At 38.8% G+C, this 18,914-nt stretch overlaps 2 protein-coding genes and 1 long non-coding RNA gene across 6 annotated transcripts; 1 reads left to right on the top strand and 2 right to left on the bottom strand.

Moving 5' to 3' along the window:
- Window positions 1–1,191: 1,191 nt before the first annotated feature.
- On the bottom strand, window positions 1,192–5,622 carry LOC109204708 (uncharacterized). Of its 4 annotated transcripts, XR_003213633.1 has the most exons (8): window positions 5,563–5,622; window positions 3,545–3,726; window positions 3,333–3,446; window positions 2,996–3,178; window positions 2,754–2,878; window positions 2,105–2,294; window positions 1,900–2,000; window positions 1,192–1,757 (listed from the first exon to the last, which is right to left on the bottom strand). It is a non-coding gene; the product is annotated as an uncharacterized LOC109204708 (long non-coding RNA). The 4 variants fall into 4 exon arrangements; XR_003213632.1 differs by having other exon boundaries at window positions 2,996–3,446; XR_002064216.2 differs by lacking the exon at window positions 2,754–2,878 and having other exon boundaries at window positions 2,996–3,446.
- A 1,215-nt stretch (window positions 5,623–6,837) lies between these two features.
- Window positions 6,838–9,287, top strand: LOC109204767 (protein Daple-like). Its single transcript, XM_019366447.2, has one exon. The coding sequence runs from the start codon at window positions 7,315–7,317 to the stop codon at window positions 9,010–9,012; it is 1,698 nt and encodes a 565-aa protein (XP_019221992.2). The 5' UTR covers window positions 6,838–7,314; the 3' UTR covers window positions 9,013–9,287.
- A 6,020-nt stretch (window positions 9,288–15,307) lies between these two features.
- LOC102076283 (uncharacterized) lies at window positions 15,308–18,914 on the bottom strand. Its single transcript, XM_025897757.1, has 3 exons — window positions 18,720–18,914; window positions 16,746–16,921; window positions 15,308–16,614 (listed from the first exon to the last, which is right to left on the bottom strand). Exons 1-3 carry the CDS (start codon window positions 18,807–18,809, stop codon window positions 16,113–16,115), a joined length of 768 nt encoding a protein of 255 aa, XP_025753542.1. The 5' UTR covers window positions 18,810–18,914; the 3' UTR covers window positions 15,308–16,112.

Here is an 18,914-nt window from a genome sequence, read left to right as displayed (position 1 = left end):
AGAAAAATGAAGCAACCAGAGATTTAATGATGAAGACTCTGGGTTCTGTAGTTCACGTTTTACAGTCCTGAATGACTCACTGCACATCCATATAATTTATTGAAGAGGAGTTTAAAATGCACTTTAAATTTAGACTGTTGCTGTTTAATTTTTTACATTGTTACTGTGTTGTGTCATGATAAGGTTTACCTGCTGGGGGTTTGATGGATCAGCTGGACAATACAGTCAAAGACAGACTTCATCCATCATATGCAAGAATCCTAGTTGGATTTTTGTTTTCACTCATATTTTAGAACCAAATATTGAAAACAATTCTGACAGACTGGATACCTGGTCAGGGTGTACATTACCTTTCACTCAAGCATCCCAGGACAGAGCCCTGCCCCACCATGAGCCTGGGTGGATACATGGTTATAATATAAAATGACTGATACTGAATATGAATATTTCATGAAAATCAAATTATAATATGAATTCCTAGGTGTCTGTTATATCCAGCAAGAGATTGATTACATATGTCTGAATTACTAACCCTAACCCTAGCTCAACAGACCACAATGCCCTGGACTGTCAGTATTATTACATGCTGTGAACATAAGTAGCTTTGATCACAGTTTATGTTGTAAAAGAGAAGGAATATTAAAAAAAGATCAACATTGTGATGTTATTTCTTCCAAACTGACCAGAAACATGCTTGTCAGACTCTCACAGCACAGGATCAGACTCACTGTGCATGACGGCTCAGGCCAGTAATGTTTGTTAGATTGTCAGTTGTTTAGTGCTTCTGTACAGTTATGGTCACCATCTCTGTGTCAGTATAATTAATATGCAGAAAACACTAAAAGTTGATTGTCTTCCAATATTCTAGCATAATTAAAAACTTTGACTTTGTAAGTACATATTGTTACAGTCCTAATGCCAATATGATTCTTCATAACGCCTGCTTTGAAATACTGAGCTTTAAAATTGACCTGATGAAAGATAATTTACAGTGGCAGTCTGTCAGGATAATTCTGACTGTAAGATCACTGTATTAATCTGAATCCTTCTGAAATGTGCTGTGAATGAATGCTGATGCAACTCACTGTGGGAAAGCTGTTAATAAATGAATCTGTGACACATGCAACACATTCACAGAGGAAGAGGACACAAAGGGAGGACACGCAGAGGCTGTGTTAAAGTCAGAAATCTTTAGTCAAAAACAGGCGGCGGTTACAAACAGGAAGACAAGCAGTCCATTAAACAGTCTACAGGGTCAAACATACAGAGAATTCAAACAACAGTAAAAAATAACTGGACACTGGAAAAACTTAAAGCAATGTGTGACGCAATAAAAGGAAGCAGCGCAGTATATTCACTGAATTATCATCAATTACAAAAGAGAAAAACGACGATTTCTAAGGATTATTTGCTTAATTGCGGGCAGAGTGTGGCTGGTAAAGATGGAAACATACAGAATGTAAACTGAGTTTGGTGAACTTTGTTAGTAACAAATGAGGTAAAAACAAACAAACAGACAAAACAGAAAGAGGCTCTCAGTATTCATTAATAATTAGAAAGCATCTAAACATTCTGATTTTTACAGTCTTAGTTCCGCTCGCTGTCATCATTAAAATCATCATGATCAATGGCGAGGTCATGAGGTGGGCGGGGCCGTCTCTGGTGATGTCACCATGAAGGAACAGCGTCTGGCACGTGTTGGTGAAACATCCCAGTACACTGGTGTAGTTTCCTCTCCAGCTGTTGGACATTTGACACTTCAACATTAAGGGGAAGAAGAAGAAACAGCGTTAGGTCAGGTGACCACATGGTTTCTAAAATAACTGACAGGAAGTAACCAGGCCGTTAGAAATGGATATCATGTTTTTAAAGTTACTGTAGTTAGGTAACTCTACTTACCAAAAGCAGAGCTGCTGAATGTTGCAGGAACTGATCATGTGTGGTGATCATTCAGTGCTGCTCCTGCAGGTTAGACAGTCCAATAGTGATATCCTGCCCATCTGAGAGTTTGAAAACATACATGCAAAGATTTAATTGTATTACAGTCAAAGTTGGATGTTCGTATTTGTCCTTTAAAAATGTTTGTGTATTTGAAAGCACTAACATTTAAGGATGACTCTGATCGTCTCTCTCTAAGAGTATCTCCTTTAAAGGGGAGACAAGTGTATCCACTGATCAACAAGTCAAGGTGGTGAGATGGACTCGTGTCCTTTGTGACTCTGCTAGCTCTTCTGAGGAAACACCACCGTCTCTCCACACCGTCACCATCTGTGAGCACAAACGGCCGCTCTGCTCTGTCAGCATGTAGGAAATCACATATCACACACACAAGGGTGAAGAAACATTAGAGCTCAACTTTGGATACTTTAGATCAAAACTAGCTCTTAGTTTCAGCAATCAGACAAACAATGATACCAAACTGATTCTGTATGAATACAATATGGTATTTTCAATACAGGTGTCAAATTAATGTATAAAAACTAATACAGATATATGTATATATATTTTTGATAAATTAGTTTGCTAAATTAGAATATATTTTTATTTATTTTTGATTTAACAATTGCAACTGAAAGAAATTAAATATTGAACAAAAATATATTGTCACATTCTGCATTCTCAAATACAAATTTCACAAAGTAAATTTTTGATTAACAGAAAAAATATGAATTACAAAAAATAATTGTATATTATTAAAATATTATGCAACCGTGACCAAAGTCAGAATTATCATTACAGTACTGTGGACTTACTGCTTGTATAATAGTTATAAACTTCAGGGGAGTTCATGATGACAGAAAACTGTAAACAACACTCTGAAGTCTGAAGCTGCTTTTCTTGTTTCTGTGACCTCAGCACGCTGACAGACCTGAAGTTGCTACAGATTTTAAAAAGTGATAATTACAGGGAAGAAACTTCTCTTTTTCATCGCTTTAATCAAACATTTGATGCCTCAGCTGTCTCAGTCCTAAAGCGTTCTGCAACTACAACTAACCTGAGGAGGCTTGGATTTGGCTGCAGGTGCCGACATGTGGGTACCATTTAATCACACTTCTTCCTGAGCTTTGCTTCATCACAAGACTAAAGGTGGCATCCCGTGTCACGGTCTTATCATCATCCAATTGGAGAAGAAACATTTACGTGCCTCCTGGTTTTGTTTTCTGATCCTGCAAAAAGACTGAGGACAACAGAGCCCAGAGAACATGAGATACACAACATCCAACATTCAGACTCAACAGCCTCCATAAATGAAGAGCACCAGGTTGGTCCAGTTATACTAGATATGAGCATGCTTCACATTACTGTGTATGAATAATAATCAAGAGACAAACTTTGAAGATGCACAGCATGATGTCCCATCATCAGACTGCAAACAAATATCCACCAGGCTTCTTTGTTGGCAGAGGTGATGATTCTCCCATCAGGGATCAGTAGCGTGTATTAACCTGTGGTATAAGCAGCAGTCACTGAAATATTACTGTTTCAGATAAGAAATCTGCCACATAAAAGCCAGGGTGGGAGGGATCTCTACAAACTGACTTACCTCTCTGTTCCTCCAGCTTCAACAAAAATCTGACTCTCCAGTCACAGACAAACAAAAAACTCCAGCTGGGCGATAGAAAACGCTGCTTGGGTCTTGCTGGATGTTGCTGGTCAGAGTCTCACATTAGCAGAGTGCTTCTTGGTCCCACTGACCCATGTGGACAGCGACTGTGGCGAACTGTTCTGGAAAACGGAAAAGAGAATTAAAATGACAAAAAGCCAAATTTCCACAAAGACTCTCATAGAATCAGCAATCAGAAAATCATTGGTTCATATTACAATTAAATATGACCAGGCTCCTTAAATGTAAGCAGTTAAGATCTGATTTGATTTACATTCTTCACACAGCACATTTGTCCAGGCTGTCAGGTAAACATAGTATTAATCTCAGGTAACATGACTCACAGTAGAGATTCAGTAAGAAAGATTGCCAGCTCTAATATTATTACCACACCAACAGCTCAGATTTCTAGAACTATTTAAACAAATGTCAGTCTATCCATTCTTTTTCTTCTGAATATTCAATTCAGGTTCACAGTGGGAGGGTGGGGGGGTATCGTGGAAGTTTGTAAATAAAGTCTGCAACACAGAAAGAGCTGTGATCAAACTATTTATTACTGCGCGCAGCAGAGCCAACACACATCAAACATCACAGTTCACAGTCATGTCAGCTCTGCCACAGAAGTCGTGCTCCTACTCCTTTATGCATTCCAAGAAAGAGGGAGGAAGTTACAAACTGATCATACCACACTTCACGCGCCTCGCTATGAAACCTAACGGATCAATGGTTATGCTGTTTTGTGCCCTTGGCCTTATCAGCACCTGTAAAGGGAGTTGTTTTCTCAAACTGCTGACGCTGACGTAAGTTCATCTAGTTTTAGAAACTTTCACTGATCAGTCTATAAGAGTGTCACAACTAAGCATATGCATAAGCACTTAAATACTTTAAATGAGAATAATAGAAAATTTCTATTACAGGAGCAAGAGCCTGTCCCAGTAGTCATAGGTAGAGCACACCTGGACAGGTACCAGTCTGTCAGAGGACTAACACAGAGACAGACATCAGAGTAACAAATCTATTTAAAATTAATGTAAGCTTGCTGCAGCTGTATGTATGAACATGTGTTTCTGTGCTCACAGTCCACCTCTCAGGAACCTGCAGTTCATTTTAAGTCTACTTTAAACAGACCTCACAAAAGGCTGATGTGGCTGGATCAGTAGTCTGATGTAAGTACGATACCTTTGGCCAGGGATTAATCTGGTACATCGCTTCACTGCAGTCTTACATATTATCCCCACACCTGAATAAAAAATATTGATATTTACAAATAACAGATTCAGCTGATGTAGCCTGACTCAATCTGATTCCAGATGTTCAGCACACACAGAGACACAGAGGGACTGTTTAAAGTTTAGTGTTAACCTGAGTCACTGATCATTTACAGTATTACAGAGTCTGGCAGTCTTTGCATGATGTCCACGTCACTGTAAGTTTCTAGCTGACTCTCAGGTGTGACAGGTGTGCCAGCAGGAAAGAGTAATAATAACCTGCATCCTGAGGTTTGTCATGCAGGATTAAAGGAGCCAGGCTTTGTTCACACAGCTAGGATTGTATTTTACACTGACCCTGGGTCAGTATAAGTATCATACAGTTTAAACGAAGCACTGAAACGTGCACATATTTATTACAGATGCATTGAAGCTAATCGGGATATTTACTGTCAATCTGTGGCTGCGATTAATCACTTTACTGGAAACTTTATTAACTAGTAACTTCATCAGTCATGACAGAAGCTAATATTTCTGTGCTAACATCGTTTAAACAGTAACAGCTTTACTACAATATAAGCTAACGTTTACACCGTAACTTTAAGCTAACACGTAATAATATCTACAAATGCATCTTAAAGCTGTTATATTAGCACTCGCTGTATTACTAACATAACCACATTAACATTATTGACACTCGCTGACTTTTAATAGTCATTCTATAAATGCTGTCCGTTTAAATGGTCTCACCTGTAAACACTGCTGTATCCACCGGATTCCAGCCAGAGTGGATTCTGGAGTCTTCCCACGCTCCTGTTAGTGATCCTCCATCTGGATGGATGAGAACAACCTTCTGAACAATCTAGCAGGTGGATGGCCCATATATATGGGACTGATTTCTGCTAATAACGCCCATTGTATGGACTGATAACAGCCGAAGCGGGTGAATAAAGTCACCCAGTCGCTAGCTGTGCCATTACCCAGCATACACCTCTCCCTCCATAAATGCAAAAGTAATAGCCTATAATTAATTTATCTGCTGTATCTGCTGTTTCTCAGGTAGTTGTTTACATTATATAATATATTCTGTTCAGTATACGTCACTACAATGTGATTTCGGAAATATATAAATATACGAACAACAGGCTCTTGCGCGGAAATCTCTTTTCGTCGATAAACAACGTTTAGGGAGCAGCATAGTATTCAATAGGAGGACCCTGCACGTCAATTCTCGACGCGAGGGGGGTACCCTGCGCGTCCATAAGTGAAGCAGAGGGAGCCTGACCATGCGTCACACATTTGACGAGTTGGGAGTGAGAACGTGTTGGAGTGATTGTTAATCAAATGTTTTCAAATGTAGGTATTGACTTTTCAGGTTTTTTATTTTTTGTATAATAATTCTTCATAATGAAACATGAAAGGTATCATTTGAAATACACTACTGCTTACTTTAAATTTCCAAAACACATTAAGTTTTTGTACAATCTGTATCGGGTCAGCATCGTCCATATCAGCTTGAGTTTTATTTGGTATCAGATCAGAAAGGAAATTAGTGTTGGGCCAACAATAAAGCTTTAATTCCCAAACTTTTGAGAGAAAGTATTTCTGATTCTTTATTGTATTTTCCTATTTAATACATTTTACAAATATCACAAAGCTTGTGAATGGTTTCTTATTCCTTGTCCTTAACGTGTTATTAACATGCAGAACGTCATAAATACTTTTATCCTGTAGAGAGAGACAAATATCACTGTTACTGTGTGTTCATCTCCCTTCTTGACAGAGTAGATGTCGCAAAGTAAAGTTCCTTAGAAGGAAACGGGAGACTGAAAACATCTGACACCTTGTTTTAAGTAGGCAGAGTATGCCTAACTGGCATTTTATGATGATATATTAATAAAGAAATTCAAACATGCAGCAAATCTGTCAAGAAGTGTCCACACACTTTAATAATAGCGATCCAATTCTTTAAACCACTTTCTTATTCTGAGAGTATTGCAAACAAATACTCACTTAGTGCTCTGCATTAGGATGTCTCTCCTTACTTTGTACCTGTGACTGTTTTGGAATTATTCTTCTTATTGTTTCAGGTCAGTCATCCTGTGTTTTGCCTTGAGTTTTTAAATACCACAAATAGCAATAGGTAAATATTTGAAAAGTGGTCAATCTGACCTGGGTCCTGGAGAAAATTGCGAGCCAGATAAGGGCTCTAGCATGAGTAGTGGTCAAAAGAAAGCAAAAAAGGTATACTGGGGACAAATGGAGCCAATTCTGCTATGCCTGGTGCGTAGAGCAAAACTATCAATATGCTTTTTGTGACATTTTTGTTTGGTGGTGTGCCGTGTGATCTTTTGAATGTGAAATATGTGCTCTGGCTCCAAAAGCCAGGAAACATTGGTTTATGTCATGTCATCATGAGAGTGATGTCACAGGGGAGTTTGTCAATTCCATCCAGAGGTCAAAGGATCAAAGGACACCAAAACCCATAAATAGGACAAACCCATGTCAACAAAGCCCATACAGTTTACTACATGCGCGAGTTATTCAGTGAACCTGTTCCAAAACGCTCCTCAACCGTGCAAAAAGAGTCGGAAGTGTATTTTCTTGTTTAAAACAACTTTGAATATTTTAGTGATTTGTTCAAAAAAAAAAAAGAAGAGAGAAATGGCTATCGAAAAACAAACCCAGTACAAGACCATGTATTACAGGATCGAAGCCATTAAAGAACAGCTATATGCTGCAGAACTCCGAATTTACGAGGTCAGCACTGAGCTCCACAGTCCTGATTATATGGAGGACAAATATTTCGTAATGAGGGCGGAGGAAGTGAATGCAAGAGCAAAATGTGTTTCTCTTCAAAAGGAAATAAGCAAACTCTTGGACGTAGCCCAAAATCATATATCTAACGCTGAAATAAGAAGGAAGAACAGAAAAGCTGTTGAAGCGTCTCAGGAAACAGTCAAAGACAACAGCGGGCCAGATGTTTATGTTACCATTAAAGAAGAAAATGAAATTGTCACACAAGAGCATGTGGCCCTCAAGAAGGAATTTCAAGATCTGCAGGCATCAGTTAGAAATAAAGCCGCCTTAGAGAAGAACTGTGAGGCGCTAAAAAAATGTACAGAAGAGATGAAGGCGCAAAACAGTGCACTGCAACAGCAAATCCAGAGACTGAAGGAGGAACGCGAGCAAATAAGCGATTTGGTTCAGGTCTACGAGTCTGAAAAACAACAACAATTCGCTGTTAAAAGGGAAAATCAGAAGTTGACGAAAGACATCGAGAAGATACAGACAGACGTTCTACAGGCCAGATCATCCCTCAAAGAAACTTACAAAAATAACCGTGATGTCAGGAAACTGTTCTCTGAAAATGGAGAAAAACTGGTACAAATGAGCCAAGTGAAAAAAGAAAACAAGGAATTAAAAGCTCAAATAAGTGAGCTAAATGATCGTGTAGAAATGAGAAAAGGTTTAAGAAAACTAGAAAAGGAAGAAAAAGCCCTCCAGGGGCACAAAAAAAGTCTTTTTAAAAGGCGTGCTGATGTCTCCAAACAGGTGTTTACTGAAGAAGACTGGAGGGAAAAATATAACATACTAAAGGAACAGGTAGAAGTCTTAAAGAAAGAAAATAACGAGATAACTACAGAAATTGAAAGACTGAATGGAGAAATAGACAGTCGAAAGGCTATTAAGGCAAATTATAAGGCTCTGAAAGCAGAGAAAAAGTCTCTTACCAGCCAAGGTACCACTCTGCAGAAAGAGCTTGAGGGGCTGCGGTCAAAGCTGGTTAAGGAACAGGCTTTGCGTCAGCAGAATAGTGAACTTAGAGCAGAGATCGACAGCCTCGCGATTTCAACTCCTGCTCTCCAAGCTGAAATTGCAGAGCTCCGGAAAAACCTCCAAGGGGAAAGAGTTTTTAACCTTGAGTACAATTCCCTGAAAATGGAAAAAAAGAGCATTACTGAGCTCAACAAGGTCCTGCTAAAAGAAGTGGATAAACTAAAAGAGAAAATGAGAAAGGAAAAGGCTCTGCAAGAGAAAGTCGCAGCAATGAGAGCGAAAAAAGAGAATGTATGCAGACAACGAGACGCTCTAAAAACAGAACTCAGCGATTTCACAGACTCAACAAGCTCAAACTTTGAAAGCTCAGACACAGAAAGCACCGGATTGTCAGTTTGGTCAAGATGGTTTAAATTTTAAACTTCATACAAGAAGGTTAGCATGTGAGTCCACTGTGTGAAGTCTGACTTTATGGTGTTGAACTGGCTTTACTCCAGGGGCCTTATTTCAGCACGGATCTCAAAAATAATATTAAACTGGCACTTTATCCAAATTACAGTTAAACAAAACCCACCCAGTCCTGGCAGATGGCTGCCCCTAGATGAGCCTGGTTCTGCCGGAGGTTTCTTCCTGCTAAAAGGGAGTTTTTCCTCCCCACTGTCGCCAAAGTGCTTGCTCACAGGGGATCATTTGATTGTTGGGTTTTGTTTTTGTTTTTTTTTTCTTTTTTGTTTTGTCTTTGTTTCTCTTTTTTGTTTTATTTGTCTTTGTTTCTCTTTTTTGTTTTATTTGTCTTTGTTTCTCTTTTTTGTTTTTGTTTTTCTTTTATGTTTTGTTTTTTGCCTTTTATTAGTATTGCCCGTTTAATCCAGTTAATCCAAATAAATAGGGTTAACTAATAAAAAACAAAATCAATAATTAATGAACAAACTGTCTCTTGTAAATGTGTTTTTAGTTTTCCATTTCAAAATGCTTCCTGTTAGACATGCTGTCTTTGGTACCTATTGTATTAGGGGAAAAAGTAGGCATATTTCCATAAATTAGGAATTGAAAAAATAACAATGTTAATGCAGTGGAGGCTCTGAACTGTCAAAATACTGCACCAGGAGCCCCAGTCCCAATAAGAGGATGTGATAACATGAAGTCTTTGAATAGAAAACTGCATAACTCAATTGTATGCATGCCTTAAGATCGGTGAGAAATACAGACATAACTTGCAGGAATACACATGTAGTATAACTCTTTAAGTGTCTTTGGTGACTGTGTTATGTGATTAAAACCAAGAGAGAGTTGAGGATTAGAATTCCCAAAGACACAAGTAACATTAGAAATAAAGATCAGATGTCCCCTGTAGTTAGATTGTGTTTCATACAAAATTAAGTGTTTTTTTTCTTGCACAGACACCATCACAGATATCATTGCTGTGAGCTTGCGGGATAAGGTCCATGTGGTATTTTACAAAGGCTTATGCCCACATGTGCTTAGTAAAGCCAGGTGCTGAAAGACATCCATTGTTTTCTTACTGCTTTATAGTACTAAACATTTTATATATGTAATTGTGAGAACTGAAGCTTCTATTGAATTTGTTTTAAGTTGAACACCGTGGCTTTTTGTCATGGACCTGTATCTTCAAAACAGTTTTTGAGTTTGTTATGGACGTGTTATTTGTTCTTTTTCTTTGGAAATTTGAGATAACTTGTGTTCTAGTTGTGTATTTTCCACATGAGTTAATCTTGAACTCAGTTTTTGTTAGTGTCTCTCTGTGTTTCGTCCCTTTTTCTACCCTTTCTGTCATGTCTCCATGTCTGTTTATCCCGAGTTGCAGTTGGAAATTTACATGTCTTAGTGTGAGTCTCAGTGAGTATGGAGGGCCAGGCATGCTAAAATTAAACAAATTACTTAAATGCGCTATTGAATACTTAATTAACATTTTCATGTGGTTATGCTTTTGGTGAGCATTTTCCCAACACAACAACGGACATGTGGAATTTAACTAAACTAAACTATACATTATGAAAAGCCCTGTTTGTGTGTCACCAAGTACACTTTGGATATTTGTGGTTTCATCTTCAGATATCTGGTCAGTTTGCCAAGATAGAGCCTATTTTGCCAAAATCTTTGATGATTTCGGAGACATCTGCCCAGCCCAGTATCTCAGTAAAGGGTGTGACAGACCCTCTTGCCTTGCAAGAGGTCAAGCTCTTGTTCACTTAACACACACAACTTGCATAACCCCCGCTGACTGTCACCTCTCAGAGGCTGAACACCAACTTCATTTACTGAGATAATATCTATCGGGTGTTTATTTCCTGTGTCATGCTTGTTGTGGACTTTACAAGGACAAACTGATAAGAACTGTAAATCATGATACTGAAATATATGAGCTCTTACTGAAATACATGTGCTATATTAAAACTATGATACAAATCTGGAAGTGCTGTTAACATGTTTAGTTATAAAGGAGACTTTCCTGCCTTTAGTCTTATTCATGAGCATTATTAGTTGTCTTCTAACATCCAGAAGTCTGCACGATGTGTTTCATAGTTTCTAACAAGCATTTTACAGTTACATGTGACATGAATGAAACATCTGCTTATTGAACCCCCCCCCAAAAAACGAAAAACCCACACAAATCAGATGTTTCCGTATTTTTCGGACCATAAGGTGCACCAAATAATAAGGCTCATTAAGCGAAACAAAACAGTCAATAAGTCGAACTTTACTCAACTCATTCTTCTTGCTTCCTCCACTTCCGTACCATTGATTCATTGATGCTGAATTCTCTTGCTACTGCTCTATTCCCGTGTGGTTGCACTATATTAATGACTAACCTTGTATTGTGGATGGATTATCTCCGTAATTCTCCTGAAAAAAAGTTAGCATTCATTCTCCAGCTTCACTGTGTTTATGTTATGCTAACATAGTTGTGCCACTAGTGATCATGTAGCAAATCATCATATACCAGCTAGTTCAACTTCCGTAACCCTACAAATGTCACTGCTGATTTTCTGTCTTCAATCATTTTGGAAGTGATAAATGAGATGTACCCTTTTTTTTTTTTTTTTAGAAATCTCTCAGTCAGAACATGCTGTATCATGTTTAGGTGGAAACTAGTGAGCTAACTTCCTGCTAACTTCTAGCTCCATTAAATTGAATAAATTCTGTTTTCATGGATGCCTGGATGTTAAACTTAATTGTTACACCGTAAAGCAGCAATGCTGATCATTTTATTACAGATGAAATAAATTAGACAGTTTTTAACTCTCAGTGATGCCGCAGCGTTTGTATGACTTTGTGACCTTAAATGATGGCGTTTTGGACCCAGATTACTCTGCGAAGCTCGTGACTACGGTTGCCGTAATGCTCAGCTTTGTAGCTTACCAAAGTTGTACTAAAACAGGTTTTGGCAGATTTTTGACACATAAAATCACATAAAATCGGTTTGTAGTCAGTGAGAATTCAACCAGAATTCATAAATTTTTTTTTTAGAAAATTAAAGGATTTTGAGTGCGCCTTATAGTGCGGAAAATATGGTAATCTGAATTTTTTCTTAATTTAGTAAGCCCCAAAACTTCTAACAGATAATTGTGCTTAGAATACAGTTGAATAAATATTAAAAAAAATAGATAATGTAATTATTTCTAGACAGGCTGGAGTCTTTCAGTATCCACAAACAGCATGCTTGTTCAGACGCTTCTCCTCCCGGTGGATTGTGCTTTCTCTTTTCTCCTTGTATAAAAAAGATTTTTCATGTTAGTTTTATTTCAAAATTCATGGTTAAAAAAATCCCGTACATATGAACAGCACATAATAAAGAAAAGCGAATGGTTCAGTCTAGCACATACAGGGAGTGCAGAATTATTAGGCAAATGAGTATTTTGTCCACATCATCCTCTTCATGCATGTTGTCTTACTCCAAGCTGTATAGGCTCGAAAGCCTACTACCAATTAAGCATATTAGGTGATGTGCATCTCTGTAATGAGAAGGGGTGTGGTCTAATGACATCAACACCCTATATCAGGTGTGCATAATTATTAGGCAACTTCCTTTCCTTTGGCAAAATGGGTCAAAAGAAGGACTTGACAGGCTCAGAAAAGTCAAAAATAGTGAGATATCTTGCAGAGGGATGCAGCAGTCTTAAAATTGCAAAGCTTCTGAAGCGTGATCATCGAACAATCAAGCGTTTCATTCAAAATAGTCAACAGGGTCGCAAGAAGCGTGTGGAAAAACCAAGGCGCAAAATAACTGCCCATGAACTGAGAAAAGTCAAGCGTGCAGCTGCCAAGATGCCACTTGCCACCAGTTTGGCCATATTTCAGAGCTGCAACATCACTGGAGTGCCCAAAAGCACAAGGTGTCCAATACTCAGAGACATGGCCAAGGTAAGAAAGGCTGAAAGACGACCACCACTGAACAAGACACACAAGCTGAAACGTCAAGACTGGGCCAAGAAATATCTCAAGACTGATTTTTCTAAGGTTTTATGGACTGATGAAATGAGAGTGAGTCTTGATGGGCCAGATGGATGGGCCCGTGGCTGGATTGGTAAAGGGCAGAGAGCTCCAGTCCCACTCAGACGCCAGCAAGGTGGAGGTGGAGTACTGGTTTGGGCTGGTATCATCAAAGATGAGCTTGTGGGGCCTTTTCGGGTTGAGGATGGAGTCAAGCTCAACTCCCAGCCCTACTGCCAGTTTCTGGAAGACACCTTCTTCAAGCAGTGGTACAGGAAGAAGTCTGCATCCTTCAAGAAAAACACGATTTTCATGCAGGACAATGCTCCATCACACGCGTCCAAGTACTCCACAGCGTGGCTGGCAAGAAAGAGTATAAAAGAAGAAAAACTAATGACATGGCCTCCTTGTTCACCTGATCTGAACCCCATTGAGAACCTGTGGTCCATCATCAAATGTGAGATTTACAAGGAGGGAAAACAGTACACCTCTCTGAACAGTGTCTGGGAGGCTGTGGTTGCTGCTGCACGCAATGTTGATGGTGAACAGATCAAAACACTGACAGAATCCATGGATGGCAGGCTTTTGAGTGTCCTTGCAAAGAAAGGTGGCTATATTGGTCGCTGATTTGTTTTTGTTTTGTTTTTGAATGTCAGAAATGTATATTTGTGAATGTGGAGATGTTATATTGGTTTCACTGGTAAAAATAAATAATTGAAATGGGTATATATTTGTTTTTTGTTAAGTTTCCTAATAATTATGCACAGTAATAGTCACCTGCACACACAGATATCCCCCTAAAATAGCTAAAACTAAAAACAAACTAAAAACTACTTCCAAAAACATTCAGCTTTGATATTAATGAGTTTTTTGGGTTCATTGAGAACATGGTTGTTGTTCAATAATAAAATTATTCCTCAAAAATACAACTTGCCTAATAATTCTGCACTCCCTGTATTCTGCAGTAAGACACTTAAGTTAAGTAAAACTGTACAGTTATAAAACTTGACTTTAATCTGAGCCAAAATGATTTTCTATGAAACAAATAAAACAGTGACGTAAACGTCACCTGACGTTGACCTAAGTTAATTAAGTCTGGTGTTTGCTAAAGCTGGTGACTGGATATCAGCCACTGATAAAGTGCTGTGTAGTTTCTCTCTGTCCATCTTGCCTCCTTTTAAACTCTGTTTGTCATTTTTAACCCAGATCAGTCACTCTGAGGGAAACAGCAGCTCTCCGCTCAGGAAACAAACTGCATTTATTTATTTTGTGCACGATTTTGTGTCGACATTACATTATATTGAACAGCAGCTGCAATAAACAGGAGACTATCACCAGGACACGTGGACGTGCTTCCTGAATCATCAGCAGGTGTTAAACAGCTGACAGGTGAGATGGATGTGTACAGGTAAACTGAGGGTCCATAGAGGTGATCGGTGGTGTCACGAGGAAAATGTTGGCTCGTTATTTATGTTACAGAAACAAAGAGACACAAGACCAGGCAGAATTTTTAAGTAATTTAAGTCATTTCATTTTTGTCTGAAGATGAAAGTTTATCGTTTATATACAAAAGATATACAATATATAGATATGTATATATATATAGTGAGAGAGAGAGCATAAACAAAACAGATAAATCAGAAAAGAAATTACTCAAAAATGATGATAATCATGTACGTCACAGCAGCAAATACTGCAGAATAAAAATAATTTTCTGCACCTTGTAATCGTTAAGAAAAATGTACGCAGAGGCCATAATAACTACCAACATATTACAGTATAAGTCCATATAACTGTATCAGAATTCAACAATACGTTTTTCAAAAAATGCCTCTGTGCAAAATGGGTTTAAAAACATAAACAATTGTGGGATACTGTTTGTCTGTGATTTGAACTGGGGAAACAAATTGTGGCAGGATCAGTGTTGTGCCAAGGTTGGTATGACCGACAAAATTGGTTCCCCCTGCGTTGCGAACATTTGCTGAGTACGGAGTGCGGATCCAGTTTACTCCGACTCCATTACCGACAATTAGACGTGGAAGTAGTGATGTTTTAGTTTTGTGAAAACGTGAAAAATAAGTGTCCTTACTTTACCATTCAGTTTGAGGGTTGCAACAGAAAATTATGTATTTATTGTTCTCACGTGGTATCGAACAAGATTATTTTAACAAACGACTGTCAATTTTGGCTTATAATTATCTTTATCTTCCTGTAACTTTACTGTATAAAGAGCTAAAACCTCCAAAGTTTCAGGAGTAGTTAGTCGTTATAAAAAGTGGGATACTGTTTGTCTGTGATTTGGAGAGCCCAGCATGTGCTCCCAACACAGGGGAAAAGAATTCTGTCGGGGATACCTACATTGGAACAACAGCTGTCGTGCAGGTGAAGCCAAAGGCAAGATATTCTTCATCATATGTTCTAGCCTTTGGCTTGGAAAGAAGTTGGTTTAGAAGCATTTTTTGGCGATGCTTCAACCTCTGCTTTGCGTTTGTGTGGGAGCCCTGTCACAAAACCTGTCCATTATTTGGGAACCAAATTGGTCTAGAACATAAATGCTTGAAGGACACATACAGGAAGTAAATAAACAAACATACAAAATAACTGAACACTGAATCTAGCTGAATTTATTATTTGCACATTAAAAATAAGATGGATATGAGGCGTCAATATTATAATCAATAAAAATTAAAAAAAAATATATATAAATGTAAATGTGAACTAAAAGGAAAGACATCAAGATGCTTTCTATGTTTTCCTGATCTTAATGTAAGAAACCTTCTGAAGAGATTATGGCAGTATGCAGTTATTCAACAAAGCAATGCTTCCTATTACTTCCAGGTTGACTGTAAAGTGGATTCTAGGTGTTCTACAGTCAGAGGCTTCAGCTGAGAGCTGCTCTCCAAAGACCTGGAGCTGAATCTACTGTCAGATATTTACATCACCACAATATTTTTTAAAGAACGTGGTTTTCTTAACTTTCTCATTTCTCAGCATCTTCAACTTTTGTTCCCAATTTTCTCTCTTTCTTTGTCCGTATACATGAATGCACATCTTTGTGCTGCCCTCATTCACACTGGTGATTTGTTACTGACATCTGCTGCAGAGTTGTCCGTACTGCAGCAGCACAGATATGCTAGGGGCCTGTCAATGGGCCCTTTCCTCATAAGAAAAAAAAGAAACAAGTCCACAAAAGGAATGAGCACAAACAAAATGATGTCTGTGGTGTCACTGACATGGCAGTTTGGGGGAACACTGACAGCTAATAGAGTGACTGCAGGTAAGTTTAACAGTGAGTACTTAAACAGCAACACAATCAGAGTTGCTACAACTCTTCGTTTTTCCTCAGTGCACACTGAGGTTGCAGCAGGCAGGGCTTTGGTGGTCCCAGCTATAGAGAAGATGAACAGGGGGGCAGGGAGAAGGGCATGAATTACAAAACGTAAAAGCACTTGTAAGGCTATGGCAAGACTGGCCGTTATAATACAAACACTCCACACTAGAAGGCAAACCAACACAGAACCCTTAGTTTGTCTGATGAAGTCGAGGAAAGGACAGGTGATGAAAAAATACCTGCAATACGAGACAGACGGATATTTTTGTATTATCGCATGACAACGTAGTATATTTATGCCCATATGGATATGTGACAGGACAAGAGAGTGTTCACACACATGCAAGTACACAGAGACAGAGATTGGTACCTTTCCAAAGCAATGCAAATGCTGAAGTCAATATTCGCCGTCACACTAAAGAGGGCTAATGCAGCACAGGTGGTGCCATCCAGTCGTGCCACCCAAACAAACAGTATGCAGAGTTGGACCAGATTGGAGATGAGCAGATTTATGTAATACGTGACAGTGAGAGGATCCCTTCGCCCCTGCAGAAAATATTTAACAAAAGAAGATTTGAGAAGCTTCTTCCTGTGAGGCAGCTGGATCAAATCATCACCACACTGCCCCTGATATACAAGCCATAATACTTTATGTTGTATCTTAAATCAATAAAAAAAGCTGTAAATTTGAGAGAGATTGGTGCATCATATCTACTTTAAAAGTTGACATAATTTAGCAACCAAGTTTTCCTCACAATGTTGAGTGCAGAGTAGGGATGCAACGATACCAATTTTTTCAAACCGATCCGATACCGATACTTGGATCGGAGTACTTGCCGATACCGAGTACAAAAACCGATACTTCTACCACACACAAGTTAAACTTAACCGGTAGTAAAGAAACGACCCCACACAACTCTTTAACCCAAACGAAACGTTTACTGAACGTAAGGGCAGAGACAAATACTGTACAACACATCCCTTTTTTATGATATTGATATTCCAATTCCTTAACCAAATGAAATACACTGTATAAATGAAATAATTCCCTTTCAAATTATATTAAACAACCCAACTTATGTTATCACCTTTTGGTAAGTGACTCACTAATATACACTCCAAAACACGTTATATAAAGCCACTAAACATACAATATTCACACATGGGCCCCACACACACTCACATTCACACTTGTTGCAGGCCTGTTTGCTGCTCACGCCGGACGATGGAGAAAAATCCTCTTCTCCCCAGTAAGAGCACAAAAGTCTGACTTACAGTTCCGTTGCTCGGTAGGTCGCCGTTCACCAGTCCCACACTAAATCCACTCCCTGCGGACCGATGCTGTCTCTGCTACAGCGTGTTAGCCAGTCACTGTCCAGCTCTCCGACAGTCCTGCCTCCGTGGCGCAGCCAAGCAGTCCGGGCTAGCCTTTAGCCTCGGCGGTCATGGCTGGAAACACAGTTTTCCACGGACGGTGGTGCGACCGTTGAAACAAAAAGTCACTTCACCCACACTCTGTTGCGAAGCTCTCACACGGTTAGCTTTCTAGTCACACACTCTTTTGTGCAAGTTAACCTCAGTAAAACTAGCCGAGTCTCTCACTTTGGTTCAGCTAACCTCGTGCATCTCTCCATGCCGTTCTCTTCTGTGAACTGTGAACACCTTATGTGGCGTTCAAGTCCATGGGAATTATGATTATCTACTCCCAAATTCCCATCCGGGCTACATAAGTATCGGTTCATGGTATCGGTTGACTTTTACGAGTACGAGTACGCACACATTTTACAGTATCGGCCCCGATACCCGATACCAGTATCGGGATCGGTGCATCCCTAGTGCAGAGTAAAGAGTCTGTTCTCAATAACCAGAAAGATCTGAACAGCCAGGAAGCTCAAAAACGCAAATACAAAAAATGAACAGCAGATGTCACATTGTGTCAACCTGCTTCCGTTTTTCTGCAGATACAAAACAGATGAGTGACAAATTCAAGGAAACATAAATGCTGAACCTGCAGTGGGCAGATGCATTCTTTTTTATGGTGTCCAGGAGCATATTGTTGTTATTCTAAAGGTCATGTGTATTTTAGGATGAAACATTTCTGTCCTGATAGGAGTAGTATGAAAACTTGGGATTTTATAGGGTAGGAATAAGTAATAACAAATAATAACAAATAATGTTTTAGTAAGTTTGAAAATTATGTAAATCATAAGTTGTGGTCTCCAGATCTCGCAATAATTGAACATCTACAGTGTACACTCAATATTCAAATATACTAAAATAAATAAATAGTCTTTTTATGTGTGTGTGTGTGTGTGTGTGTGTGTGTAAATGCATAATTTCGTACCACATAACACACACAAACAATGAAAATTATGGTCAGAGGAAGGCAGACACAGATGTTGATCCACAGCACAGCGTTAGGGACATCCCACATCTCTGGCTGACTCTCAGTGTTGTGGAGTTGCTGTTAAAGATTCTTCTATTACCTTTTCAACAAGAAAAACAAACTGTGAAACAGATTAACATTGTTCATGGTTGG

Source organism: Oreochromis niloticus, linkage group LG13 (assembly GCF_001858045.2).
Source record: "Oreochromis niloticus isolate F11D_XX linkage group LG13, O_niloticus_UMD_NMBU, whole genome shotgun sequence".
NCBI lineage: Eukaryota > Metazoa > Chordata > Actinopteri > Cichliformes > Cichlidae > Oreochromis > Oreochromis niloticus.
The sequence above is the reverse complement of the archived record's forward strand: the minus strand, read 5'-3'. Positions and strand labels throughout refer to the sequence as shown.

Excerpts from the sequence above, each read along its gene's own strand:
- LOC109204767 (XM_019366447.2), top strand. The coding sequence starts at position 7,315 with ATGTCAACAAAGCCCATACAGTTTACTACATGCGCGAGTTATTCAGTG.
- LOC102076283 (XM_025897757.1), bottom strand. The coding sequence starts at position 18,809 with ATGTGGGATGTCCCTAACGCTGTGCTGTGGATCAACATCTGTGTCTGC. Across the intron at positions 16,922-18,719 it reads TTGTTTGTGTGTGTTATGTG|GGGCGAAGGGATCCTCTCAC; the intron begins GTACGAAATTAT and ends TATTTTCTGCAG. Across the intron at positions 16,615-16,745 it reads ATTTGCATTGCTTTGGAAAG|GTATTTTTTCATCACCTGTC; the intron begins GTACCAATCTCT and ends CTCGTATTGCAG.